At 45.2% G+C, this 26299-nt stretch overlaps 2 protein-coding genes and 1 non-coding gene across 5 annotated transcripts; 1 reads left to right on the forward strand and 2 right to left on the reverse strand.

Annotated features, from left to right (window-relative positions):
* Window positions 1–12623: 12623 nt before the first annotated feature.
* On the reverse strand, window positions 12624–16539 carry dapk3 (death associated protein kinase 3). Of its 2 annotated transcripts, none has more exons than XM_011487087.3 (9): window positions 16433–16539; window positions 15788–15875; window positions 14927–15287; window positions 14574–14703; window positions 14453–14501; window positions 14341–14367; window positions 14105–14257; window positions 13871–13916; window positions 12624–13717 (listed from the first exon to the last, which is right to left on the reverse strand). In XM_011487087.3, the coding sequence occupies exons 2-9, from the start codon at window positions 15847–15849 to the stop codon at window positions 13181–13183; spliced, it is 1365 nt and encodes a 454-aa protein (XP_011485389.1). In that variant the 5' UTR covers window positions 15850–15875; window positions 16433–16539; the 3' UTR covers window positions 12624–13180. The 2 variants fall into 2 exon arrangements, with proteins under 2 accessions (XP_011485389.1, XP_011485390.1); XM_011487088.3 differs by lacking the exon at window positions 16433–16539 and adding an exon at window positions 15971–16399.
* Window positions 16540–17883: 1344 nt separating this feature from the next.
* Window positions 17884–17955, reverse strand: trnae-cuc. Its single transcript has one exon. It is a non-coding gene; the product is annotated as a tRNA-Glu (tRNA).
* Window positions 17956–18198: 243 nt separating this feature from the next.
* Window positions 18199–25974, forward strand: sppl2b (signal peptide peptidase like 2B). 2 transcript variants are annotated; one of them, XM_023964892.1, is made up of 15 exons: window positions 18199–18330; window positions 19874–19990; window positions 20291–20473; window positions 20548–20637; window positions 20711–20850; window positions 21809–21951; window positions 22086–22182; window positions 22295–22411; window positions 22824–22905; window positions 22981–23055; window positions 23132–23194; window positions 23270–23369; window positions 23442–23519; window positions 23971–24131; window positions 24551–25974. In XM_023964892.1, the coding sequence occupies exons 1-15, from the start codon at window positions 18283–18285 to the stop codon at window positions 24725–24727; spliced, it is 1671 nt and encodes a 556-aa protein (XP_023820660.1). In that variant the 5' UTR covers window positions 18199–18282; the 3' UTR covers window positions 24728–25974. The 2 variants fall into 2 exon arrangements, with proteins under 2 accessions (XP_023820660.1, XP_023820659.1); XM_023964891.1 differs by having other exon boundaries at window positions 23132–23369.
* Window positions 25975–26299: the final 325 nt, after the last annotated feature.

Consider the following 26299-nt stretch of genomic DNA (forward strand, 5'->3'; position numbering starts at 1 on the left):
ACATATATCATCTGGATCTGACCTGGATTTTGTCCAGAGTTTACGTTACGTTTTGTGTTTAGTTTTTGTCTAAAGGATAAAAAGTTAACTTTTAAAGTTGTTTTTAACCAATAATTAAACGTGACACTTGACAATTCAATGTGCAATTTGGCGCTTGCAAGTTTGAAAATGCATATTGCAGTTTAAAAATCAATAGGAAAAACGTTAACTCATTATTTTATTTTTAATAGGAAAATTCTAATTAAAAGCCAAATCAGTCGCAATTTACGTTTTCATGTTTTTTTGTTCCATAAATCAAATAATAATGCGCTTTGCAACTTACAATTCAATAATGATTTTGGTCAAAATAAAAATGCCACAATCATGCAGCCATGTGGCCTTGGGGTGGAGTGTCTGCCCTCAGACTGGAAAGTTGTGAGTTCAAATCCAAGGCTAAGGAATATCCAAAGAAAAAAAGTGGGACCTAGTGGCTCCCTGCTCAATACTCAGCACTTTACAAAAGGGGAAATGAATAGTTGCAGCTTGTGTCCAGCTGGAATTCTGACACCAAATCTTTCATTTATCAGAATAGAGCTGTGAGAGAAAAAGTCTGGAGAGAGATTCCCCAGATGTAGACCGCTTCCACATACATTTACATGTTTTCAATGGAAGTGAACACACATTTCTCATCTTTTGACTAAAAACGTCTAAAGTCATTTTGCTGTGATGTCATATCCCACATTTTGTATTTTTTTTGTAAAATATTTTTTATTCCCATTCAGCAGCTCTTCAGTCAATCATGATTTCTTTAAATTGCAATTCCAGTAAATATTCATTCTTTTCCTGCATGTAAAGAGAGGAAACATTTCAAAAATACGGTGGCCCTGAAGTGCAAATCATATTTACAAATCTCTCCACACAAAAACATTTTAATCATCACAACGAAATAAAAAAAAAGCGAAACAAATAAAAAAAAACATTACAATTTAGAAATCAAAACAAATTAAAAAGTTACATTTCGTTTTGTTTTGCAAATATTTTTGTTCATTTATTTTTTAGTTTTGGTATCTGAAATTTTGTTTTGATTTCTAAAATGTAATAGTGTTTTTTTGCTTTTTGTTTCACGTTTTTAATTTCACTGTAATTTTTAGGATATTTTTGCATAGAGCGATTTGTAAATGGGACTTCAGGGCCACCGTACAAAAAGGAGGGAATTTAGGGAGTTAAAAGAAGGCAACAAATATCATCATTCTTTAAATTCTTTTTTTTTTTACTCCGTACTGTCAAAAACAGAATCTCGAGGAATTTTATTTGTGGGATTCTGATCTTGTAAACTTTAATAGGTTCACATAAATTTTCTGTTGTAAGAGCAAATAACTTCAAATTTTACCATCAAACTATCATCGCTTTTAATGTTTTTGCAAATCAAGCTATTGGCTGTGCCATCAACTTCGCTCAGTTGCCATGGTGACGGCTCAGAACCGTATGAGTCTGAATGTTTGATTAAACTGTTTTCTCTGATCTCAAATGTAATGTTTGCAAAAGGAAGTCGTTTTCCAAGTTGAAGAGAAACACTAACCATAAACATTATTTAACTCAAAATTCAGGAAATGAAATGAATTCATGTTTAAAAAATCACCTAAACAAATCTTTGAGTCAATAAAAACCTTTTATTTTGAAACTTTTTTTTGCTGCCTCTCTGAAATGAAGGAGCGAGTGACCGTCTCCCCTTCTTCTTCACGTCCTTTCTGTTCTTCATCAAAAGCTCCTCTTCCTTCATGCTGAACAAAGAACAGTGGTTCTGATCCGTTTGATTCACCTTCATGTGTGAGAAGAGAGCTGAATGTTTGCAGTCATGTGACTGAAACAGGATCCCGTGATGTGGTGATGAAGACCATGATGTGTGGGAGGAAGGAGAGCATTAGATCCAACATTTGTCCTATTTTGCTTCTGTGTGTGTGTGTGTTAGTGTGTGTGTTTGTGTGTGTGCGTGTCCGCCAACACGTTTGTCATGATCGGGTTCTAAACGCTGCTGGCTCTACGGATAAATGAAGATGAGCGGTGTAGAGGAAGAGGATGGAGCAGAAGCGTCAGCGTCCAGCAGCATCCATGAAGACTGACCGGTCCACAGATCTAAATCCAGACTTCAGAACAGAACCTGGACCGTTAGAGTCCATTTTTTTTACCGCAAAGCGAGAATTCAAGAATAGTTTTAAATTTACAGACCAGATTAAAAGTGTCTTTTTCTAAAAACCTATCTGGGTTTTGCTTTTACTGTCACATAACCGGCTCACAGTTTCCTCTTTATGATCATTGAGGGCATTTCTGGAAGGTTCTACATCACATCGAGTTTAAAAATCTGACAGAAGAGGAGACACCGAGCACAGTCCTCTGGAGAGGAGCCGGTTAGCCGCTCCACTTCACACGTTTGGAGCCGCTCGACTCAATGACAAAATGACCAAAAACAGCTTTGATGCGTCACACAAAATGGTTTTTTTCTACGCTTGTTCATGATGTTACATTTAAGATTTCTACCAAAACACAACTCTGTCCGATGCTTCAACTCCCTGCTTGTGGTGGACTAACATTCACCCGATGATCAGCAGGAACCCGGGTTTCACTCTGGGAGGCTTGGTTCTGCAGAACTGCAGGAAGAGACTTTCAGATGCTTTTGGAAAACCGATCAATATTTCAGAAAACAGAAAACTCCAAAAGGCACAAAATGTCTTTTTTTGGTTTAATAATAGCAGCAAAAAAAAAAAAAAAAGTTTCAAAGCTGGAAGAAGTTCTTCTGTTCCTCTAATGTCCCGTAAACACGACTCGTTTGCTCGTAAACCAAAATCCAGACCTCAAAGCTCCCTGAAGATCCTGGATTGAGTCATCGCCGGCCTCTGCTGGCCAAGGATCCAAACATCTCACGGACATTTGCTCCTGGACTGAAGCGATCTTCACACTGAGATGAACGACGTCCGGGACATAAAAAGGGTTTAAGAAAGAGAAAAATGGTGATGTGAGAAGCAGGTGGTCCATCCTTCAGTTCAACTTTATTTCTATAGCATCTCACAGTGCTCCCCACAATAAAACAAATATAAGATAAGAAATAGTAGTTAAAATAGTACACATAACAAAAATAAGACTACTAATACTAGTGATAACAACTAAATTGAAAAACATTTTAAAAAACCGACACATACACATCCCACCACTGCAAACAAAATAAATCAAATTAATTGTTAATAAGATTTATAAAATCAAATTAAAACATTTACTAAAAAGATGCTTTTTAATTTTTTTCTTGAAAACCTCCACAGTGGATGAAGCCCTCACGTCCTCAGGCTGTTCCACAGGTGAGGAATGAGTTTGACCTCTGACCTTTGGGACCACCAGCAGACCTGAGGGTCATTAACTAAAAGTAGATCTGATCAACATGAAGCGCCAATTCTGTGGTATCTTTGAATGATGAGACGTTATTTCAGTTTGGCTCTCTATTCCGCCATTAATAGAATGAGGCGCGTGCGTACAGTTTAGAACAGTGTAACATTCACGGCCTGACAATAAAATCAGACTTTAGAGACATGAACAATAACTAGTCAGTATTCCGCATGTAAACTTTTATAAACTTATAAGCTTAAAATCGATCCTGGAATAACAAGCTTCTATGAAACATCTGGTGGGATGAAGTTTTGGTTTTCCCGCTTTCCTGTTGGCGGCCCTCTGGACATGAAGCTTCTCGGCTGTCCTCCCATCACTGCTGCTCCTGCAAAGCTGGGAGGATCCGAGGATCAGTGTCTGCACAGGGTCACCACGGTTCCGCCTCCAGCAGCTGTTTCCATGAAGACTGATTGGGGGGGGCTAATCAGAAACGCGGCTGGTCACGTGCTCGTTCACCTGCCGCCTCAGAGAGCTCATTAAGGGGATTGGGTCCAGGTGCGTCCGTCAGAGTGGTTCGGTTCTGCTGGATGCTGCTGTGCGGCGGAACTGCAGGTCAGTGGTTCTGCTGGTTCCTTCGGAAGGTTCTGCTGTGTAGTTCTGGGACATGATCTGTTCTGGAGCTGTTCTCCTGATGGGAGAACTCTGAGGTTCGTTCATGGCGGAGGTTCGGTTCCTGAAAAGCCCGAAGCTTTTTCTGACTCGGAAAATATTTTTGCTTTTGTTCTTAAATATTTTAATTTTGACAAAAAACTTGTAAACAGAAGCGGGAAACAGTAGAAATGGACCAAAAACTGGTCTCACGGCTTATTATTTATCGATCTGTGGGTGACTGAAGAATCAACTGTTGGTGCTAAATGCAGGTTTAGATACAACCAGAACATGTATTTTAAAAATAACGTTAAAAAATTTCAACTTTAATTTTTTTATAATGGATTTACCGGGATCTGCTTTTATTTATTTATTTTTTGTTGGCTCACAGATTTACTGTGAAGTTCTTACTTTTGTAAAACAGATTCCTGGTAGAAAAATATAATTTATCCTAAATCTTAGAATCAATGAAACTGTGTAAAGCTAACAGTATAATTGGATATGGGAACAAAAATAATAGATGGTTAAAACACATGAAGTCTTTGAACATGATTTTAAAAGTGACTTTTTGGAGTAAAAACTTTTTCTTATATATAAATGTTGGTCTGTTAGCCATGTTTTACTCTGGAGTTCCTCAGATTTGTCTACAATTTGTACTTTTTTCTTTTATATATTATTATTATTGTTATTAATATTATTTTGGCTTTAATAACTGCTGCAGACCAAAATGGAAAGAGAAAAACTTGTCAAATTAACTTTAAGAGCCCAGAAGAAAACAGAACCTACAGGAGTGAAGTAACCACGGCTGTTCTCTGGTCTCTTTCCCAGGATTCCTTGCTGCAGGAACGGCGTCGGTTCAGGAAAATGAAGTGGACTTGGAGCACAAACTTAATCAAAGAGGTAGATATTTAAAGTGATCAGTTCAGACATTCTTAGAGAATCATGTTTATGTTAATTCATTCCTGAAGAACCAACTTCTAATTCCTGTTTATTTTCTTTTTTGCAGGAAGATCTTCAGCCGGTAAGTCCTTGGTTTCCTTGTTTGGCCGCCGCGCCGCTCTTTTCCTCCGTCTCTAAGCTTGCATTGGAGGTGACTTCCTTTTCCACGTATCTGGCACTCAGAACGCCACGGCGCTGGGTGCTGATTGGTCACAATGAGGATGGAACTTCTGGATTCAGGATCTTTTCAGCTGACATGTATTTGGGAGCTGCAGATCTGTAGCTGCAGCTGAAACTTTGTTCTTTCTCTCTGACCTCCTGCCATGGAGTTCCTGAACAAAAAAACTGCGTTTTGCGTCCGTAAAACCAAATGGAATCAGTTCTAGACCGCAGAAGAAGCTCCAGGGTTTATCACAACAATCTGTAGGTCTTAGATTTACACTTGAAAGGTTCCCGAATTTTCTTCAGCGTGGACCAGACTCGTCGATTTGCGCGCTCGCTTCCGGCATTTTTTGGAATTTCCATCCTGATCTTCATGAAGGTATGTGAGACACTGGTTTTAATGCACACACCCACATCTCATCTCATGGAGTCCTCTGAAGGTATGTGCCATCAAACTCTCCTGCTGTCCTTCCATTCAGGCCGCCGAGCCGCCTCCTTTTACCCCCCCCTTCTGGCGCCGAGCCGCCTCTCTGTACCCCCCCCCCCCCCTCTGGCGCCGAGCCGCCTCTCTGTACCCCCCCCCCCCTCTGGCGCCGAGTCGCCTCTCTGTACCCCTCCCCTCTGGCGCCGAGTCGCCTCTCTGTACCCCCCCCTTCTGGCGCCGAGCCGCCTCTCTGTACCCCCCCCTCTGGCGCCGAGTCGCCTCTCTGTACCCCCCCCCCCCCTCTGGCGCCGAGTCGCCTCTCTGTACCCCCCCCCCCCCCCTCTGGCGCCGAGTCGCCTCTGTTTCTGTTTCTTTTATTTTGGATCAATTTTTGCGAAATCTTTGCGCTCGTTGGACCACGAAGGTCCCTTAGGAGGTTTTAAACTGTTTTGTTTTGTTCTTTTGGATCCTGGTCCACTAAGTTCCTCCTCATCTGTGGTGAAGTCTCCTTCAACGCAGTTTCCTTTCTGTCTGCCAGGTTCAGCGTCAGGTTTTAGTCTTTGCTCTGAGTTCTGGAGCGTTGAGTCCAGTCTGGTCAGGTTCAGATCTTCAGGAACTTTCCTGAAGATCTGAACCTGACGGCTGTTCTCTGACCAGCAGAGGTTGTGGTTGTTGGGCTGGAGCGGAGTCTGGAGGTCCATCAGAGAGTCTGTCCTTTCCTTTTTCTGTGGTTGGATCAGTTGAAGTTTTTTTTTTCTCAGGTGGTGCTACGAAAGGTAAGACCCCTTTTTTATTCCTTAATTGCGTCCGTGCGCTCGGCCTTCCCGCCGTGGTTGTGCCCATTTCATTGTTGTTTAGAACATCAGATGTCTGATGGTTCAGTCCGGTTTGGACTCTTTGAACGAGGTTTGGTTGTGCTCAGTGTTTCTGGTTTTCTTTGGTTATTCTAGCTTAACTTTGACGATGAATCATTGGACACTGGTTCTTGTGGTTCTGTTGGTGCGGCCGTGTCCATGATTGTGAAAGCCCAGCCCACAACCAGGGAGCCGTAGATCAGGGAGGACTGCATGCTCCACCTGTGTTGGTGCTGCACAGTTGCATGTCTGGGTGGTTCTTTCTGTCAAAGAACAGTTTGGGGGTTCCACTCTGGTCTGTCTTTCTGGGTCCACTACATTTGATCTCCTCTCCGTCTGTTCTTCCATCTCTTCTTCAGATTCTTCTCTGGTCTTTCAGGTTTGTGTCTGGTGTCCTGATTCCTCGTTGGTCTGGGTTTTCTTTGGTTCGCTTGGTTTTAAATTCTTGAAATTCCTGTCAGCTGGTTCCTATAGATTCTTTTCTCCAAAGGACTCATCTGTCTTAATCTCTACTTTCAGATCATTTTCCTCTATCCTGTCTCTGTTCTTCTTTCTGGATCATTTTCCTCAGACGTTCCTCTAAATCATCCCCATTCCTATTCTCATCTTTTCTATTCTTCTCTTGATCTCTAAAACTTAAAATTTAAACTCTGTAGAAAACTCTAAATTTAAAAATAACTTGGTGTGAAGATAAAACAATCACAACATATAAAATACAAAATGGTAGCAAAATAACAGAAGTGAAAACATTTGGTCTTGGTGATGCTCCAGCAGATTTCCTCCCTAAATCCTGTATTTTGTTGCAGGGTTATGAACGTTAATGTCAGACTGTTGCAGTGTGAAGGGAGGCCACCTGCAGAGGATCTAGCTTTACCTCTGAATTAACAGGTTTCCTTCCTGCAGCAGCTTCCAGACAACTTTGGACCTGAAACTGGAACCAGGATGTTCAGTTTCTGCAGATTCAGTCATCTGGGACAGTTTTGGATGAAAAACTGAGTTTGTTTTAATGGATGCTGTGACGATTTCCCCAGTTGATGAACGAGCGAACCTTCAGAGATGGAACTCGGGCGACCGACCCATGAATAACTGGAGGTGACAGAACAGTGAATGTAGTAGATGTGGAACCAAAGCTTCACATGGACGGATGGACTCACGGAAACCTCTGGAACAACTGGAAGCAAATGCCTCACAAAGCAGGAAATGGGGAAAAATCTTTGAGTCTTTGGGAACTGTGCCTCTCAGGAAATCAGACTGAGCAGGTCACCATGTAGAACCGGATCAAAGCAGCAACTCCCACTAAAGCTTGAAACCAGACTGAAGGTTAACTTGTGACTAAACTGGAGCGTGACGGTTCAACCACGCATGCAGCAAATGACACTTCAAACTCCAATGGAAACCTGTTCATAAGCAGAAGTTCAAATATTTCTGATCCTGAGGGACGTCTGTCAATAGTTTATGGGCTGAATGTGCTGCATTTAAGGTGAAGCAAAGCCTGTTTTCACCTCTGAAGGATCGACACCACACCGAAGCAGAAACTGGACTTTGGCATAAAGTTCAGTGGTGACTTGTGCTAAACCGACGCCAAACTTACAAAAGATGCCATGTTGCCTAATAAGGCAAGATTTTTCTGCAAATCTGGATGCATTGCAAGGACTTGGAGGAAAAGTGGCTGCTTAGAAAAACATGAAGTACTGAACTCTGACCAGTGTTTGGCAGATATTCCTGACAGAATGAAGGGAATTGTTTTGTTCCAAACAGCGATGAAGGTGTTGGGAATCCAGACGTACAAAAGACTGAAGATGCTGCCAAGCGTTAAACATGTGGACTACTTGGAGTCAAATGTCCATCTGCAGTGGCAGAAATGCTTTCTTGGAAATGTTTGGAGCTGGACGTGAAAGCAGTTTGACGTTCCCGCCGTAAAGACGGCGGCGTTCAGAGAGAATTGTGGGATTTCTGGGTAAGTTTATGACCATCCTGAACTCGGACGACTCCAAACACGATTGTTGGAACGAGTTCAGGTGACCTGTCGAGACAAATGAACCCTTTTTTTTGAACACCATCTTATGGGTTGGAACTACATGGGGTGGTAGGGACTCATTATGGGATGTCTGTCTAATGTCCATTTAAACCATGTTTTTTCAGGTTGTGGGAATTTTTCAAACAAAAGCTCTGATTTGTGGATGCGTTCACGTTTCTCTGTACTGGGTTTGGTTCTGACCCGGTTCTGAATTGATTCTGAGTGTTTTTTTTTTTTTTTTTTTTTTTCCTAACTTGTCCTAATGGGTGAAAGGTGAATATTTCTATCCTGATTTTGTGGTTTTGGGTCATTTGGAAAGTAGTTTATATATTCCGTTGACCTCTAAACATGTTTGAAATGACCCTCTTTGCCCTTAACTAACCTGTGTTTTTGGTCTCACTGTACTTGAGTAACCTGTTCATCTCCATCTTTCCTCCTTAAATCCATTGCGTTCTTTCAGGATAAACTGCCTCTGATTTTCATTGGGATTCTAACTTGCAGGTTTCTTCATCACCTAAAGCGACTGAGTGGTAAACACTGGTTGAGGTTCAACATGTGGTGACGAGTCATTTAACGAACTGACTCTGACTTAAGGTCATTTGGGTCAGGTCTGTTTATTTTGTTGTTTAAAAGAAAAGACACCAACTTTTTTTATGGTTTAAAAAGTGTTTGTGGCATCTAACCAATTTGCTCAAATGCTCCACAATAATGACGTCATGTTGGTACCTCAACATTTCTATGGTTTTATCCTCAGAGGTGCATCTCTTACCTGCTTGCAGGTGTTTTCAGGTGGGACTAACCTAAACTCTCTACGCAGTGGTTACTTGTATGATCACAAAAATGCTGCAACAAACTTGGGTTAAACTGAAACTAAACTCTCTCCTGCAGGTTCAAATATTTGGATTTAGTTTGCAGATCTGTACAGTCGGTCATGTTGACGGTTTATTGATGCCTTTCGCCCACACTGACTGCATTTTGTATCAATTGGGTGGACGGTGAGTCGTGAGGGTCATGTACCTGTTTGAACATGAGGGTTTTTTATTTTTTAAAGCTGGTATCAAGAGTACAATCTTGTGTATCTCTAAATGTTTTATGATCATATCTACTGAAGTGTTGGAATGTTCCAATTTTCTGCTTCTCTTCTGTGGTTCGTTTGATAATCAGACGTTTCTGATCATGTTTCACAGGAAAACCTCCAACTTTCTGGTGGCGGCATAAACTGCCTTTATTTTTATTTTTTATATTTTGTCACCTGCATCATGCAGGTGTTTGCATAACGTCATGGGCGAAAGCGGCTTCACCGTAACGGTCGGCTGCTGAAGTCAGTCACAATGGTACAAAAACCATCTTCGAGGTCGTTTGACTCGACTACATGACGGTTAAACCACCGGAACGTTAACGTTTGTCACCGACGGTTGGGTTTGACACTTGTCAGAACCGTTTCAGGTGGCTCCGGCAGCCCCGTGACCCCAAAAGGGAAAAACCAGAATAGAAAATGAACATTTCAAAGGTTCCCTCTGGACTTCAGAACATCGACGTCTCTTAATGTTGGGTTGAACGGGAGGTTCTGTAACAGCAGGATGTTCCTCTACAAACTGTTCTCTACAACACAACAGTTTCCTTCAACTGTGAGGATGTCGTTGATGAAGAACCAGAATCCTTATGTTCTGGTCAAAATGCAGCAATTTCCTCATTCTGTGTCCTTCCAAAGAACTGAGGTTGTGCTGGTGAGAGAACTTTAGTCCAGAAGAGTTCCACATGTTTTCAATGAAAGGACCTGATTTTCAGTCACTGGCGTGTTCATCAGTGTGGAGGACAAATGCTCACTGACGGCAGAACATTCATGTCTTGGTATTTAACGGGTTTCAGGATCCTCAGACATGAGTCTATAAAAATAACTGTCACTCGGATCAAGATGTGTCATTTTTTTTTTTTTTTAGTTTTTTTTTATTTCAAGCGCGTGGACGGTTTCTTCCTGGAAGGACATCCATCGGAAATGTTCAGATGTTGAACTTTCTTGGAGTTTTGGATTTCTTCAGCCTCTGGACATTTTGACCTTTTGGGGGAAACTTGGGCATCAAAGTTTAAGGATGAACGTCTCTTGAGGGTCGAGACCGAACTCTAATTTTCTGTCGGTGGTAAAATTTCCACAAACTCTGAAGGTCTGATGTGAATGGAGGAACTGGACTGTTTCTGTGGACGATTGTAAAATCTGTCAAAGCAGGAATCTGGAGAACCGGGTTTGGAATGACTCCACTAATCTTGGATGGAGGCAAACGGATGATCACAATGAGTGACCCCCCCCCCTCATTTGGTAGTAGATCAAAGGTGGATTTAAATGAAGTGATGGATGATGTGAGCTCGGTTCCTTTCAGCTGCAGCGCTGGATCCAAACTAAACTGGACCTGAAGGCTTCTTCTTCTCTCCACCCGGAGAAACTGAAGGTCATTTATTGTGAAATAACCGTCTGAACAGACGTGAAAAACCTGCTCACCACCAAAGATGGATCCATGGCAGTGATGAGATCCAAACGCTGCTGTACAATGTGATCATTTTACTGCGAATACCTTGATTGATTTATTATTTTCATGTTGTGTAAAGGAAATCTTCTGAAGCATCAGGAAAACTCTACAAAAAGTTTGGGGGAAAAAAACACAAAGGTCAGGAAGCAATTAATGTGCCAGTAGTATTAAGTAACTTATCAACTAATTTATGGATTACTTAAAAGAAAAATCTTAAAGTAAACATCTGAATAAAAAGCAAAAACTTGATTTAAACAAAAAATGGATCAAATGTTTAAAAAACGAAGCTGTAGGTTTTTGTCAAATCTAATATTTGGTGTAAAATGTTTCTAAACTCCTAAAATAGAATTTCAGTAAATGACTAAATTTGACTGGCTGATGTAACCATCATCCAGATAAACCAGTTTATCTAAAATGGATAAATAAATTAGATTTGGTTAGGGTAATGCAACCACAAGGGGGCACTGTCCAGTGCTTTCATGTGCCGGTCCCAAGTCCGGGTAAATGCAGAGGGTTGTCGGGTGAGAATCCGACGTAAAACGTGACCAAATCAAAGGTACCCATCAGGAATGGTGACCGACTGTGGGGGTCCCTGAAGGCAGCACGTGAAATGTCAATTTAAACGGCTGAAAACGTGTTCAGATGTTTGCACAACGTGAAATTTGTTGGTCAGAGAATTTTAAAGCTTAAAGAACTGAAAAAGCTTTTTCCTCAGGATCACAGTCCAACAGTGAAAAACAGTCATCCCACCTGAAGGATGACGGTTGAACCGGTTTCCAGATGCAGTCTTGGTTTAAACTTTTTCAAACATTTCTTGGTTAACTTGAATTGCCTCATGCATTCAGTACATGTCAAATAAAATGGCATCAGGAGGAGTTGCTGATGGGAGTTTTTCTTTAAAAAAAATAAACAAAACACAAACATCAAATCATTGAAAAATAAACTTAAACTGGGAGAAGAATTCCCAGACATCAGCTGGTAGAACAATGTCCTGGTGCTGATGGACAGAACTGGTTTTCCAAATGTTTATCCCAGTTAAACTCTTTTCGGGTCAAACTTTGGTGCTGATGAGGATCAGCTGCTTCCTTCCTCTGTCAGCCTCAACCGTCTGGACAATAATTTATATTCCTGGTTTCTTGCTCTCTGTATCACTATGGTTGGGAAAAAAATGATTATGGGGAAAAAAACAATCAGGATTGACCAAATCCTCTTTTTGTCCTAAAGCTCTGCTAGTCTTGTAACTGCCGTGCCAATAAAGTACTTTTCTATTTATGATGCATTTAACCTTTTGTATGCATGAACGATGCCATTTCTACAGAGGAAAGAACTTTGGTCCTACGACAGACCCTTGAGGTTCTCCAATTTAGTGTTTATTGTATGTAATGTCTGTTTAAAGCCCTTGTTAACCATGAAACAGTTTTCCATCTAATGCTGTATTTGAGTTTATGTCAATATTGTGGGTTGTGTCAAATGCTTTTATTTTTTTAAACGAAAATGCTAATTTTTTTTTAATTTTTTTTTTATCCCTGCTGTGGATAGTTCCTCTGCTCCTATAGTCGTTGCTGTAGGGATTTACTCCAGACGGTAGGCGGCGTGTACTTGTAAAGCGTGGCGTCTCTTCACACATTGGTCTGTGGCTGCAGCTTCTGCAGGATGGAACTGAACCTGCTGCACGTGAACAAAGGGTTTCATAGACGGTCACACAGTTGCAGCTTCAGAAATAACTTTATTTCAAACGGGTTCAGACATTTCAACGGCGTCCTCCACAGTGCAAATGAGTCCCTTATTGCAAGAACATCACTGGAGTCAAACGGGTAAAAGGCGGGAATGTGCCGCTGGAAATGGAATGACTGAAGTTCTCAGGTCTAAGACTCAAAGCTGCAAAGAGTCTTCATGGTGAGCTTCCATGTGCGTGGTTCGGTTTCCATGGCGACGGTGAGACTGAGTTGTCTTATGAGGTTGAAAATGTTTCAGGCACTAAAATGTTCGTACATTCACGAATCTAGTAAAGCTCGTCTCATTAAATAATTTCCTGGTCCTTTATGTTCACGTGAAAATGACTCATTTAGGAAAATCATTCTAAAAAGTCATAAATGTAAAATGTTAAGAACTTACTGCAGTGAGTTTGGGATAAAAGTCTAGAATGGAATGAACATCCTCATAACGTACAGCTTTAGGATAAAAATGCAGCTCGACGCATAAAAGCAGTAAAACTATAAGCAGTTCCTACAACTGCAGATGGAGTCTTTGGACCAGAACCGGTCTAGGCCAAGCTGACTGGGCTCAGGGCGGCCTTCTCCTCAGAAAAGGACTTCACCAGCTCCTCCACCCAGCGCACCTCTGAGGCCACCTGCTCCGCCAGGACCTCGTACCGGTTCTCCAGGCGGCCGAACCTGCGCTTCAGGATGCTGGCGGCCTGCGTGGTGAGCCGCGTCTCCTCCTGGCACTTCTTCCGCTGGGCCTGGGTGCGCTGCAGGTCTTGGCGGATGTGGCTCAGGTCTAAGGAGATGCTCTGGTTCTCCTCCTTGTACCAGCCCTCCTTCTCCTCGTAGATGGACAGCAGCGCCGCCACGTCCTCCTGGCAGGAGCGCTGGTTGTGCTCCAGCTCCTTCAGGCCCTCCTCTGCAGCCGCGATCTCCTCCAGCACCTGGGAGAAGCGCTCGAAGTTGACGTAGGTGTTGTTGGGGGGCATGCTGGAGTGGGACTTGATGGTGTACTCCTTCAGACGGGTGGTCTTCAGGCGCCGGCGCTTGGTCTTCTGGTCTCCCTCCTCTGGCCGGACGTTTCGTCTCTTAATGACCTGAGAGGGAAAGAAGGTATGAAGCAAAGATCTGATTGGAGGGGAAACGTCCTGCTGATTTGATTTCTGCCCCCTGCGTGACGCTGATGTCTGAGGGAGACGTTCATCCACAGAAATGTTTCTAACCTTTATATCAGAAGCTCGGACACTCACCTTAATCCAGGGATGCTCTAGACTGTCGTCAATCGTCATCCTCTTCCTGCAGGAGGTCAGAGCAGTGAGAAACGCACACTTTCACATGATGCCACCTTTTTTCTCTTAATAAAGGTTCCCTCAAAGAAGACAAATGGAAATCTTTGAAATGAAGCAGCATAGAAACATTAAAGCATAACCCGTGTCTGATAAAGGAACCAGGTTAGTCACTACAGACACTAGAAACGTGGTTACTTTGGATCCTTGACCAGGAGGCGGCGAATGAAGTCCTTGGCGAGCTCGCTGGTGTTGCTGAAATACTCCTCGTCAAAGTCGTAGTTGACGGCAGAGATGTTGGTCAAAGTCTCCTGCTTGGTCTCGCCCAGAAACGGAGACGCTCCGCTCAACCTAACGCACAAAACCACGTCAGACCCGACCCAGGACGACCCCACCCCACCCCACCCAACGCTGAGACGGGACGGCTGACTCACAGGATGTACGTGATCACGCCGATGCTCCTGCAAAGACAACAGACATGAGTGTGGGCTGGACAGGTGTGCAGCTTCAGGTGAGATGCTGAGGGGGGAGGGGGGGGAGGCTCACCACATGTCCGCCTCCAGGCCGAGCGGCTCGTAGTTGACGATTTCAGGAGCTGCAGACCAGAACGCCGTCATTAGCATCAGATCTGAGGATCGACTCCAGCAGAACCGCCGGAGAAACTCACCCACAAACTCTGGAGTCCCGAAGATGTTCTTGAACTCGTTTCCTGCTTTAATCTGGTGAGCGATCCCAAAGTCGATCAGCTTGATCCTGGGGTTGGGAACGTTCTTGTCCAGCAGCATGATGTTCTCCGGCTGAAAGATAAGATGCAGAACATTTCTGGACTGAAGCCTCACCCAACGACCTTCAAGGTCACAAAACGTCTTTTTATGTGTTTGTGGTGTTCTTAAGGCGGAATGACTCGCTGCCTCCTTAAGGGGGTCAGATTGAGGGTTTTTTTTTTTCTGGTGGCGACTCCGACTTGTAAATCCCTCATGAGAAGCAGCAACAACGTCCTTTTCCCGCCATGCTGCTGACCTTGAGGTCGAAGTGAGCGATGCGTTTGGAGTGCAGGTACTGGACGCCGTCCAGGATCTGCTTCAGGAACTGCGTGGCCTCCTCCTCGGTCAAAGACTCCTTCTCTGCGAGGAAGTCGAAGAGCTCTCCTCCGGACACCAGCTCCAGGATCAGGATCACGTCGGTCTTGTTCTCGAAGATGTCGTGCAGGGTGATGATGTTGCTGTGCTGGATCTCCCGCAGGATGTTGACCTCGCGCTCGATCTCCTCGCGGCTCACCCCCCGCCGGCTGGAGGACAGACGCCGCTTCTTGATGAACTTGGCCGCGTACTCGCCGCCCGTGCTCTTCTCCCTGCACTTACGGACGATGGCGAACTGGCCGCTGTGGAGAAGCAGAGGCGTCAAAACCTCCAACCGCACGTTTGACAAACGCCAAACTTGAACAAAGAGAACATCTGACAGAAATCGGCTTCTTGGTAATAAAATGACAAATTCAAGCCTTTAGGGGAGTTTATTAAAGGTAATGAACAAAAACAGATGATCTGATGCATCAAGAGGAAAATGTGACCAAAAAAGGACAAAAACCAAAAGCAGCAGCTTGCAGAGCGACTGCTCCCCTAATGAATGCTGGAGTCAGCAGTTTTTTGAGCAGAGACGGACTTTTGGACGCAGCAGAGGTAGAAGGGGGCCGTGAGGCGCCACGTCACATTTCTGCTGCATTACTGCACAACATTCACTTCGCTCATTCCCAAGCTGAGCAGCACAGAGGAGCATAAAAACGTTTTACTTTCGCAGATGGATGGTGCTCCAAAAACTGACTCCGGAGACTGCATTTCCCAGAAGGCATTGGCATGACAGGTGACGTTTCACAGACGCTCTTACCTGCCCAGCTCCTCTCCCATCTCATAATGCAGCTCCACGTCCTCCTGCCTGAAGCCAGCCATGCTGCTGACTTCACTGATGATCGTTACTGCCATGGAAACGGGAGAGTCATGTCAGACACCGACAGACAGCCAAAGTGTGTCCATCCGCGAAGGAAACTAACACCCTAACGCCGCCGGTCACCTCCGTTTGGGTCTGAACGCCATATTTGGGCATCGTGAGTTTCTAGACTTTGGGGCTGGTGTCAGCCCTCCACATACCGGCCCTCCTTACATCATCTCCTCCAGCTGCGAGCGGCTCCGTTAAAGGGACATCCACACACAACCGACGAGCGGGTTTCCGGTTAAAAAGAAGCGGCAACACCGGGGATCACCGTTTTTCTACCGGTGATCGGTAGAAAGCCCCACCTCTGTTACAATTTAAGTAAATATGAACACAATTACATTACTGAACTTTTTCACGAATGATCGCAAACAGATGCTTGAATACTGCTAGCCTCCCAGAGCTAGCATAAAAACCCGGTTTAACGGTTTAAAAACTACTGTTCAAGCCAACAGAAGCGCGTTATTGATTCCCAGGCATGTGTTTCCGGTGAGAACGCGAGTATTCAGAAGTATTTCTACTGGAATATAATAAGATACTCACGGGAATACTGCCGAGGAGCGCTGCTTTCATTAAACTGAATCTTCAGCTCGACGAACAGACGGAAAGCTAACAGGAAGCTTCCGGTCTGGCACTTCAAAATAAAGGTCTGTCAAACGACTGACATAAAACATCAATGTTCATGTTATGCTTTTAAATTTGTTTTATTTCTTAAACAGCTTCAATTAAAGTCATTTAAAATAAAATTATACCCCATGTATGTTTAAAAAATAAGCATTGCATTACAAATTGTTTTACTCTTATTTTTTGTTCTGTATTTAGAGCCATTGGCCCTTATTAAGCTTTTAAGTCATGTTTTTGTCATGTGCTATTGTTCATTAGATAAAGAATAAAACACATTTTAAAAAATTAATAAATGGAATTAAAAAAAATTCACTTTACAGGTTTGTCTTTTTCCTTTTTTGCTTTTCCCCAGACCCAGTTCTGATGTTTCCAGTCCATTGTGACGGTAAGGGGAAAGACTCATGCATAGTAAAGGGAAAAGCATTTTCATTACCATACATGGAGGTAATCAGAGCCTCCAGTCAGCAGAAACAACAGAACATATGAATCAATAAAGACATGTATAAATATATCCATGTGTGAATGGACAAATGAATGAATACATTAATAAATTCATGAAAAAAATGAATAAACAAACCTAGATCTGCCATCTAACCTTCATGGAGACAAGCCTCTCTGATTTGGTCACTCATCTGTTTCCAACGACACTATTTTGATTTTTTTTTTTTTTTTTTTTTTTTTCCCGAAGAAAAAAATATTCTCCGTCCACTTAGTCATTACTTTTCATTTCTTTACTAAATTACTAATTTACTAAAGAGCTTTATTTTGAAGTCCCGCTGGTTTGCTTTCCGGTGCGGGTGATGATCTTAACACAGGCAAAAACCTGGCAGAAGGGAGAACATATGGAATGACGTCATCGAGGCTCTGCAGCAGTACGTCAGTACACAAGACTGTACCTGCGGGGTCTGCAGTATGCGTCTAAACTTCAAGGGAATCCACAAAGGGAGACCAACGGCAGCGCATCCCGTTACTAAACATTAAAAACATAGAAGTACAACATCAGAAGCGGGATCGCTCTGGTGAGGCTGAAGAAGGCAACTCTCCACCAAACAACACTATTCTCATACTGAGGAAACGTCTCATGACTCACGTTACTGTCTGCGGATTTGTGCTGGTGACCTCACCTGAGCCTTGCTGCCGCGGGATAAAAATTTAACAGTATTATGAATGACTCATAAAATATCAAGTATCAGCTTACTTCAAATTGTAACCGTTAACCATTTTAACATTGGTTGGTTGCTACACTGTGGAGAGATAAATACTACCGATTATTAATTCGGATTTAAAAAATGTGTTCCACCACATATATAGGATACTGTGTTATGAAAGTGCCATTAAGGTCCTGAATAATAATATTTACAAAACGGTAGTTCCCTGACCGGGAATCGAACCCGGGCCGCGGCGGTGAGAGCGCCGAATCCTAACCACTAGACCACCAGGGAGCACTGCGCGGCGTATAGTAAAGAGAGGTATTATCACATTGTTAGTGGAATCGATAGGGCACGAGTATTGACAATGTCAGATTTTTCTCATTTCTTTGATTGTAACTACATAAAATTGAACTGCAGAGTGACGTGTAGAATGATTTTATTATGTACGTGGGTTTACGGTCACTGGTTTAGACCGACCTCTGTTATAACCAATCAAAATCGGGTTTACTTGCAAAGGCCAGCAACAGCCAATGACAAGTCCTGACTTAATTTACAGGCGGGGTTTACGGTGAAGCCGGTAGGTTGGTTGATGGGGAAAACAACAACAAGCTAGACAACATGAGGCTCCCCGAAACACTGATTTGGGCCGCTTTCCTCGTCCAGAAGGTGAGATCAATTACAATCACGTGACCAAAAGTTTGTTTATTTATTTCGTCACCAAAAAAAAGACAGGTCGGCAACAACGCAGGTCTCCTTTTTCTGTGGCGTGTTAGCATGAATGCTATGTCCGTTAGCTTGCGGAGATCCCTGTGGGCCCTGACAACCCACGCAAGGCACGCATCACCTTCTGGTGTGACATTACGGAGAACCGCGTCTTTAACGGGAAAAATCATAGGACGCGAGCTAAAGATTCCAACTCGGCATGTGTCGTGAGGAGAACAAGCTTGGCGGCTACAGTTGGAGAAAACATCTCGACTTTAGCTCGGTGACTCAGCCATCAGGTATTTTTACTCCGAGGTCGTCGTCTCTTCCGCGTGACACCATCCCAACTTCCGGTTTGATGCTGAAGGAAAAGCTGCGTCCTCCTCATCCTCCTGAGACATTTTAACCACCAAGCAGCAGGGTGATCTGCTTCGAACCCTCTTTATTATTGTTGTTCATATTTCTTTACTAGAGTAAGAAGAAGACAGGTTAAATATTTAATCATCTAGGTCGCAGGGGAAAAAACTGACATTACTGTTTGACTGAAAATACACAAAAACAAAGATGTAAAGAAAATCAGAACAGGAAATCTAAACGACTCACTTAAGACAAAGAAAATATTAAGACGGGAGTAAAAATAAAAATTTGTATTAATAGTTAGTATTGCTTTACGCCGCTGCACTTCAGCAAAACAAAACAAAAGCATCACTGCTTATGGATCCTCTGGCTGTGAACTGTTAGTGATTGATCCACATGTTGATTCTGGATCTGCTGGTCCTGGATCTCTTCTACCCAAGATGTGGATGGATGGATGGATGGATGGATGGATGGATGGATGGATGGAGACTCAGAGACAGTTTTCTCCACCAGGCTGTCAGGAAGCTGAACCCCCACCCTCCCCTCTTGTTGCCCCCCGGCTCTGCTGAACTCTGACACGCACGTCATTCTACCTCATCAGCACTAACTGCACCTTCCACCAGTTCACTGGTGCTGTAAAATATGAAGAACTAAACCTATATTTTTCATTCGTCTTATTGTATTTTATTTAGTAATTTGAAGTTAGATTTCCTGTTTAGACTGGAGCTTAGGGGAAATGGAATTTCAATTTCTATGTATGTGAAAACATAATAGATATTGACAATAAAGTTTACTTTGACTTTGGATGGATGGATGGAATCTTCTTTATTTTCTTCTTTTATACGTCTTCCAGCATCAGACAAATGCTACAAGAACAAGTTAAGAAGACCAAAAACATCCTGTGTCTTTAACAACATTGTGCCTCATTGACTGATTAATACTTTAATGATTCTGAGGGAAACTGCCGTCCATTACTCCGTTAAAAACAAGGAATCACACAAAACGGATAAACAGAGTATTGAAAACACATCCTAATAAATGAATAATTAATAAAGCACTAAAAACCAACAAGAATGCTGGGAAACGTGTTTAAAACTGAAGGAGAGGCCTCTCCTAAACAGGATAAAGGGATTCTGCTGCTTCTTGACAGGCGATGGGGGAGTACGGCATGGCCCACTTCAGCGACACGGGCAAGAGCAAAGGGAAGGACTACTGCATATTCTTCAACTCGCAGTGGGCCCGTCTGCCCCAGGACCTCAGCAAAGCAGTAAGTCACGCGTGAACAAAGGAAACGGGCTTTAATGAAGCTGTGTTTGGATGAGTCACATGCTGAGTCATGTGACATGAACGTCACTTCAAAAGGTCGTCAAATATTTTGTCTTTGGGTCACATGTAAACATGTCCGTCTTTAATATTTCACTCCATAGGAAAAAGCTTCAGACGTTTTTTCTGTTCTCTCCGAGGCTCTAGATCTGTTTTGAAGAGTTTTTCTCTTTTTTGGAGTCAGAACCTCCAAATCTTTAGTCCAGAAGATGAGAAAACGTGTTGCTGACGCTCGCTGTCTCAGTCCCGCCTCCAGATTCATGACCTGACCCCTTCCGTGCTGTGCTCCGCCTCCGACATCCCGGAGGGGGGCTTCCCTAACCGCATCCCCATGGTGATGAGGGGCAACTGCACTTTCTACGAGAAGGTCCGGCTGGCGCAGCTGAGCGGCGCCAAGGGCCTCCTCATCGTCAGCAAGGACCGACTGGTGAGGCGGCGCTTGCGGCCACGGCGAAGCCCGGTGTTTCTGCAGCGTCTTCAGGCAGATGTTGGTCATTTCAGACGCCGCCAGCAGGAAACAAGACCCAGTATGAGGAGATCGACATCCCCGTGGCTCTGCTGAGCTACTCTGACATGCTGGACATAAGCAGGGTGAGGAACCAGCGTCTGACCGCCGGTTATACCACGCCACCGGGTTTCTGATGACGGCTTGTACCTTTGGCAGACGTTCGGTAAAGGGAGGCTGGTGGCCATGTATGCTCCCAACGAGCCGGTGCTGGACTACAACATGGTCATCATCTTCCTGATGGCAGTCGGAACCGTGGCCGTTGGAGGCTACTGGGCCGGCAGCAGAGACAGCAAGAAGTAAGTGATCGACCGGCGGAGGAACCGCGGCTGGATCCAAAGGTCACTTTGAGCTGACCTTCTCCTTCACCTGTCAAACTCAGGCCCAGGGGTCAAATTTGGCCCGCAGTGTGATTAGAATTAGCCCGCGAGATCATATCAAATGTGCGTTAGAGCAGGCCCGCAGTACATACGTTACCGCTAATACTACAAATCCCACAATGCTTTGCTAGTATCAAAACCGGCAAGTGTATTTTCTTTTTGACAGCCATGCTCCAGTCACATTATTAACGTCACCCTCCACAAAAATGACCAAAAGAAAGACGGACAACAGGAGCTTTGAAGACGTTCCTGCTAAAATACGAGGTTTTGTTCTCAGACTTTGATGAACTAACATCTGAGAAAAGATGCCAGGTATCCGGCTTAGACCAAAGTGCAGAGGAGTGTAGCAGAGGGAGCTGGAATATCTGTGTTAATGGTTGAAATGTTGGATTTTTATTGAATAACCTTTTTACTTTTGGTTCTTTTGTTGTTGGTTTTGACAGAGATTTACTTTAAAAAGGAACTAAAAGGAATACGGGGAGAGATATACTTAATTTATCTATTTAAATAAGAAAAGAATACCGCTGATGCGTCTTTTATTTCTAATTTCATTTCTCGTGTGTTTAGAATATCAAGCTTTGGTTCCTCCAGATTCTGTGTTTAAGCAAAACTAAAGTTTGTTTCCATGTGAAAAGGTTAAAGATGACATCAGTAGCAGTTAATTCTTCAGTAACTTTACTTCACTGCTTCCTTTTGGCCCCCTGTGAGTTTGGCCCCCCCTGTCCTAGTGGACGTAGGACAGGGGGTGTCAGCGTTTTTCCTCCCTGCTGCGCTTCCCGACTCCGTTCAGTTTGTTTCCGGCGGAGTTCCTGATGGCGCCGTCGGCTCATCTGGACGGTTCCGCGTCTGACGGCGTCTCTGCCGCTTCCTCCCCCAGACGCTACATGAAGCACAAGCGCGACGACGGCGTGGAGAAGCAGGACGAGGAGACTGTGGACGTCACCCCCATCATGATCTGCGTGTTTGTGGTCATGTGCTGCAACATGCTGGTGCTGCTCTACTTCTTCTACGACTATCTGGGTAAAAAGGCAGACACGCCGCAGCGACGCGGCTTCAGGCTTCGTTTTAAGAACCTGGCAGCCCTTTTAGCGTCTCTGCAGATCCTCGCCGCCCGCCGCTCTGCTTTAACCTTTTGGCTGCTCCTCTGTCTGCAGCTATCTGGGTGATCGGGATCTTCTGCGTCGCCTCCTCGGTCGGCCTCCACAGCTGCCTGTGGCCCTTCGTGAGGAGACTCCCATTTTGCAAATGCAGGTGAGACTCCGCCCCCTCGACCCGCCTCCATGTAAACGAGTTCAAACTTGCGATCCCTTTTGAGAAAAAGGGGATTGAACCCAAAGTGATGACATGAACGTCTGCCTCCAAGGGTCCCGGAAAACAACCTGCCGTACTTCCACAAGAGGCCCCAGGTCCGCATGCTGCTGCTGTCGGCGTTCTGCGTCGCCGTCAGCGTCGTCTGGATGGTGTTTCGCAATGAAGACCAGTAAGTTTGGCGGGAAAACGCGGTGGTTGTTGCTCGGAGGCCCCTGCTGCTGCAGCTTTTCCAGACGGATGCTGCGATTATCCTTTAACGCCGGAGATGCCGCCGGCAGCACCGACATAACACGCCCTTCTACCGTAAATCTTCAACCGTTTAGCCGATCACCGTCATTCCAAGAAGTTCTGCAGCGGAGAGAGAACGGCTTTTCTCCGCTACAGAACCTCTGGCTTCACGTTAAAACGGCTGAAGGGCTACGGGAGTCGAATGAAGGCAGACACTGGCGCTTCAAGCTCCAGGTTTGAAAGGGTTAGTCAGAAGAAGACTGTTCTGGTCAGAAGAACTTTGATGAAGGAGCCATGCGTCGTGGAGAGCGCCGTGGTCTGCAGGCCGTGCTGAAGGCGTGTCGTTCCTGCAGGTGGGCGTGGGTGCTGCAGGACGCCCTGGGCATCGCCTTCTGCCTCTACATGCTGAAAACGGTGCGACTGCCCACATTTAAGGTCAGCCCTCCGTCCTGCAGACTCAGACATCCCATAATGTTGTTTTGAAGGGACTCAGTTGTCTGTGTTCTGCAGGCCTGCACTCTGCTCCTGACGGTTCTGTTCGTCTACGACGTTTTCTTCGTCTTCATCACTCCCTTCTTCACCAAGGTCCGTGCAGTCTGGTTCTGGGAGACGCTCAGACTCCTGTGAGCTCACGCTGGTTCTCCTCTGCTCCTCCTTTCAGAGCGGGGAGAGCATCATGGTGGAGGTGGCAGCCGGTCCGTCTGACTCCGCCACACACGAAAAGGTGAGTTCAGGGCCCAGTCCTCCCGGTCGGAACCTCCCCGGCAGCCCGGCTGAAGTCGGTTCTGTTTCCTCCCAGCTTCCCATGGTGCTCAAGGTGCCGCGGTTAAACTCCTCCCCCCTGGCTCTCTGCGACCGCCCCTTCTCCCTCCTGGGCTTCGGCGATGTTCTCGTTCCAGGTGCGTCCATCGCCAGCGTGGCCGTTTGGCGGTTGAAGGTTTGGTCTGACCGCGGCTCTGCTTCCCTCTCAGGCCTGCTGGTGGTTTACTGCCACAGATTTGACATCTTGACTCAGACCTCCAGGATCTACTTCGTGACCTGTACAGTCGGTAGGTGGGCCTTCCTCTCCCAGAGCTGCTGTGATGCACAGAATGAAGACGAGGGTTTGTTTGGAGGAGTGGCTGAAGGAAACCGCAGAGCGGGGCTGTGTCGCTTAAGATTAAAGAACTAAAACACCGACAAAATATTTAGTCGGATAGAGTTCAAAAAGTGGGAACATCTGCAGATGAAGGAAACAGCAGTTTCATCCTCAGAAAAGTCACTTCCTGTTTTTCCTTTGAGCTGAAAAACCTGGTTTGGTTTAATCTCTTAGAAAAAGCTTTCTGACAGAAGAAGTTGGGATCATATCTCAGCAGGGAAGGAGACATCCATCAAACTCTCACCTTCAGCGACGGACTGCAGCTTTTGTTGCATCTGGGGGGCATTTGGACCGTGGGGTGTGTGTGGGATTGTACTGACTGACTTCTGAGGTTCTGACCCGCTTCGTCTCTCTGCTTGCAGCCTACGGCATCGGCCTGCTCGTCACCTTCGTGGCTCTGGCGCTCATGCAGACGGGTCAGCCGGCTCTGCTCTACCTGGTGCCTTGCACTCTGCTCACCAGCCTCACGGTGGCGCTGTGGCGCAGAGAGTTGTCCCAGTTCTGGACTGGAAGTGGATTTGTGGTGAATAACAGTTTGATATGACTGCAGAAGAACAAATAAAAAAAACTAAAAAGTAAAGGCAGAAAAAAGTAGAATTTCCAGTTGAGTAAATTCTTTCATATAACTGCATTTGTTCCTGCTGCCTCTTCCTGCTTTACTGCCCCCCTCCCCATGTCACTGTGGTGCTGTATTCTGCTGCTGGGGGGTCAGCTGGGCCAGCGGCTGCAGGTTCTGACCCCCCCTGCGGTGCCGCTCCGTCTCCTGTCCGTCCTCTCTCTTCTCTCATGGATGTTGGGTTCTGTTTGGGTTCTGCAGTGGCTGCATACAGGAACAGCTGGGTTCTGGAAGGTTCTGGTGTCTCTGGGGTTCTGCTCTGTTGATCATTTCCCGCCTGAACGCCTCCCATCCGTCTCACCTGCATTGTTCTCTGCTCCCCGCAGCCTCCCATTGCGCTCGCCCCCATCAACTGCACACAAACCGCAGAGCCGCTGACAGACGGGCCCCCGACTAAGGCGGAGCCACAGACCGCCGAGTCCTCCAATCAGAGCGGAGACGGGCCTGAGCGGCAGCCTCAGGAGACGTCGCTGCCGGAGCCCACCGAAGACAAGGACAAGTGAAACGGAAGCAGCCTCCCCTGCCCGCCCCCTCCTGCTTTACTTTGACCTTTTCTGTGGTGGGGGGGGGGGGGGGGTAGTCAGTGGCGTCTGTCTGGACATTATTGGTGGTTCAAAGGGAATGGTTTTTTATTGGGGGCGGGGCTTTGTCGGGAAACCCGCACAGGTCCAACCTGCTCAATCACTGGGCCCGCCCACCACGGCGTTCCGCGGCAGAGGGGCGTGTCCTTGAGAGAAACGATGTACCTCATCTCTGCGTGGACGGAACCGTTAATCCGGCGGAACCAGCTGACCCGGTTTGTTCCGATCCGGAGGTTTGAGTCAGTCCGACCTTCTCAACCCTGAGATGAGGTAGATTTTTAACTCTGTTACCATGGTAACCTGCTGATGATGCTGCCCCCCCTCCCCCTTCTTAGAGCAGAGGGAAGTCTCATAACAGACCATCAGTGTCAAGTTGAGATGCTTTTATTCTGAAGGGTTTCTGTCGTCTCGGTGATAAACTGGGATTGAGTCCGGTTTGTTAAAGCAGAACAGATTCTGGATCTGAAAACGTGTTTCTTCTTCCCCTTCATGGATCCTGGTGATCAGAGTTTCTGTAAGTCCACACATCGTCTTCGGGTCCTTCAGGAAATGTGGAGATGATGATCCGACGCGGTTTTGGTCAGATATCAGCGTTCTAGTAAATGTGTTGAAGTGCAGCTTTGTTTGATGTAAAGCAGGAAGTCTCCTCTGATTGGCTCAAACCTGCAGCAGCAGCAGCTTATTGGATCTCTCATAGATCCAGGTGAGCTGTACCTGCTTCAGACCAGACCCCCCCCTCCCCCCACTGGCAGCTAAACTGCGGTCATGGCATCCGTGACCTCGCTGAAGTGACGCCTTTACGTTCAGCTGCTGGGATTGGCTCCCAAACACAGACTTTGTTCTTTTGAGTAAAACCTGATTGGGTCAGTCTGCGGTTTGGAGGCGTGGCCTATGCGTCGCCTGAGAGGAGAACACTACAGTTGGTCTCCAGGACGAGTTGTCTGGAGACGCCACCGTTGTCTGACGAGTTTGTGGTACGCGTTTGCACAGGATGTTTTGATTCTTCTGCCTTTTATTTTGAAATCTGACCTGAAGGAACAATGATGAAGATGATGAAGAGTCCAGCTGTTACATCATGTCTGTTTACCAGCAAACATGCACGTCTGGATCCAGACCAGACTTAAGGAGAAGGTTTTCAGTCCTGATAAATAAACATTTCTCTGAACGTGTTCCCCTCTGCAGTTCTTTAAGTCCCTGAATGCTTTGCCGCCTGCAGCAGAGCGTCTGCGCAGACAGAAGCCCCCTCCCTTCAAGTTTACATATCTGATCTACTTCCATTCAGAAAGATGTTTCAAGTCAAATCCTTGTTTGTTTTTTTACTGTTCAGCCGCCTAAACTTAGAGATGGAGAACATCAGAGCTTAAAGAACGCTTTTGTTTTGAAAGGGTTTCCTCTCATTTACTTCCTTTTGGTTCACGGTGAGACAACGGGTCAAAAACATAAAGTGGGCCAAAATCTCTTTTGGGGCCCAAAATATATTTTTCAAAATCCAAA

Source organism: Oryzias latipes, chromosome 17, assembly GCF_002234675.1.
Source record: "Oryzias latipes chromosome 17, ASM223467v1".
Taxonomy (NCBI): domain Eukaryota; kingdom Metazoa; phylum Chordata; class Actinopteri; order Beloniformes; family Adrianichthyidae; genus Oryzias; species Oryzias latipes.

Coding starts and splice junctions, on each gene's coding strand:
- dapk3 (XM_011487087.3), bottom strand. CDS start 15,849: ATGGCTGGCTTCAGGCAGGAGGACGTGGAGCTGCATTATGAGATGGGA. Junction 14,368..14,452: donor GGCCTGGAGGCGGACATGTG/GTGAGCCTCCCC, acceptor TTGTCTTTGCAG/GAGCATCGGCGTGATCACGT. Junction 13,718..13,870: donor TAGAGCATCCCTGGATTAAG/GTGAGTGTCCGA, acceptor TTTCCCTCTCAG/GTCATTAAGAGACGAAACGT.
- sppl2b (XM_023964891.1), top strand. CDS start 18,283: ATGAGGCTCCCCGAAACACTGATTTGGGCCGCTTTCCTCGTCCAGAAG. Junction 20,851..21,808: donor GGCAGCAGAGACAGCAAGAA/GTAAGTGATCGA, acceptor TTCCTCCCCCAG/ACGCTACATGAAGCACAAGC. Junction 22,183..22,294: donor CTCCCATTTTGCAAATGCAG/GTGAGACTCCGC, acceptor TCTGCCTCCAAG/GGTCCCGGAAAACAACCTGC.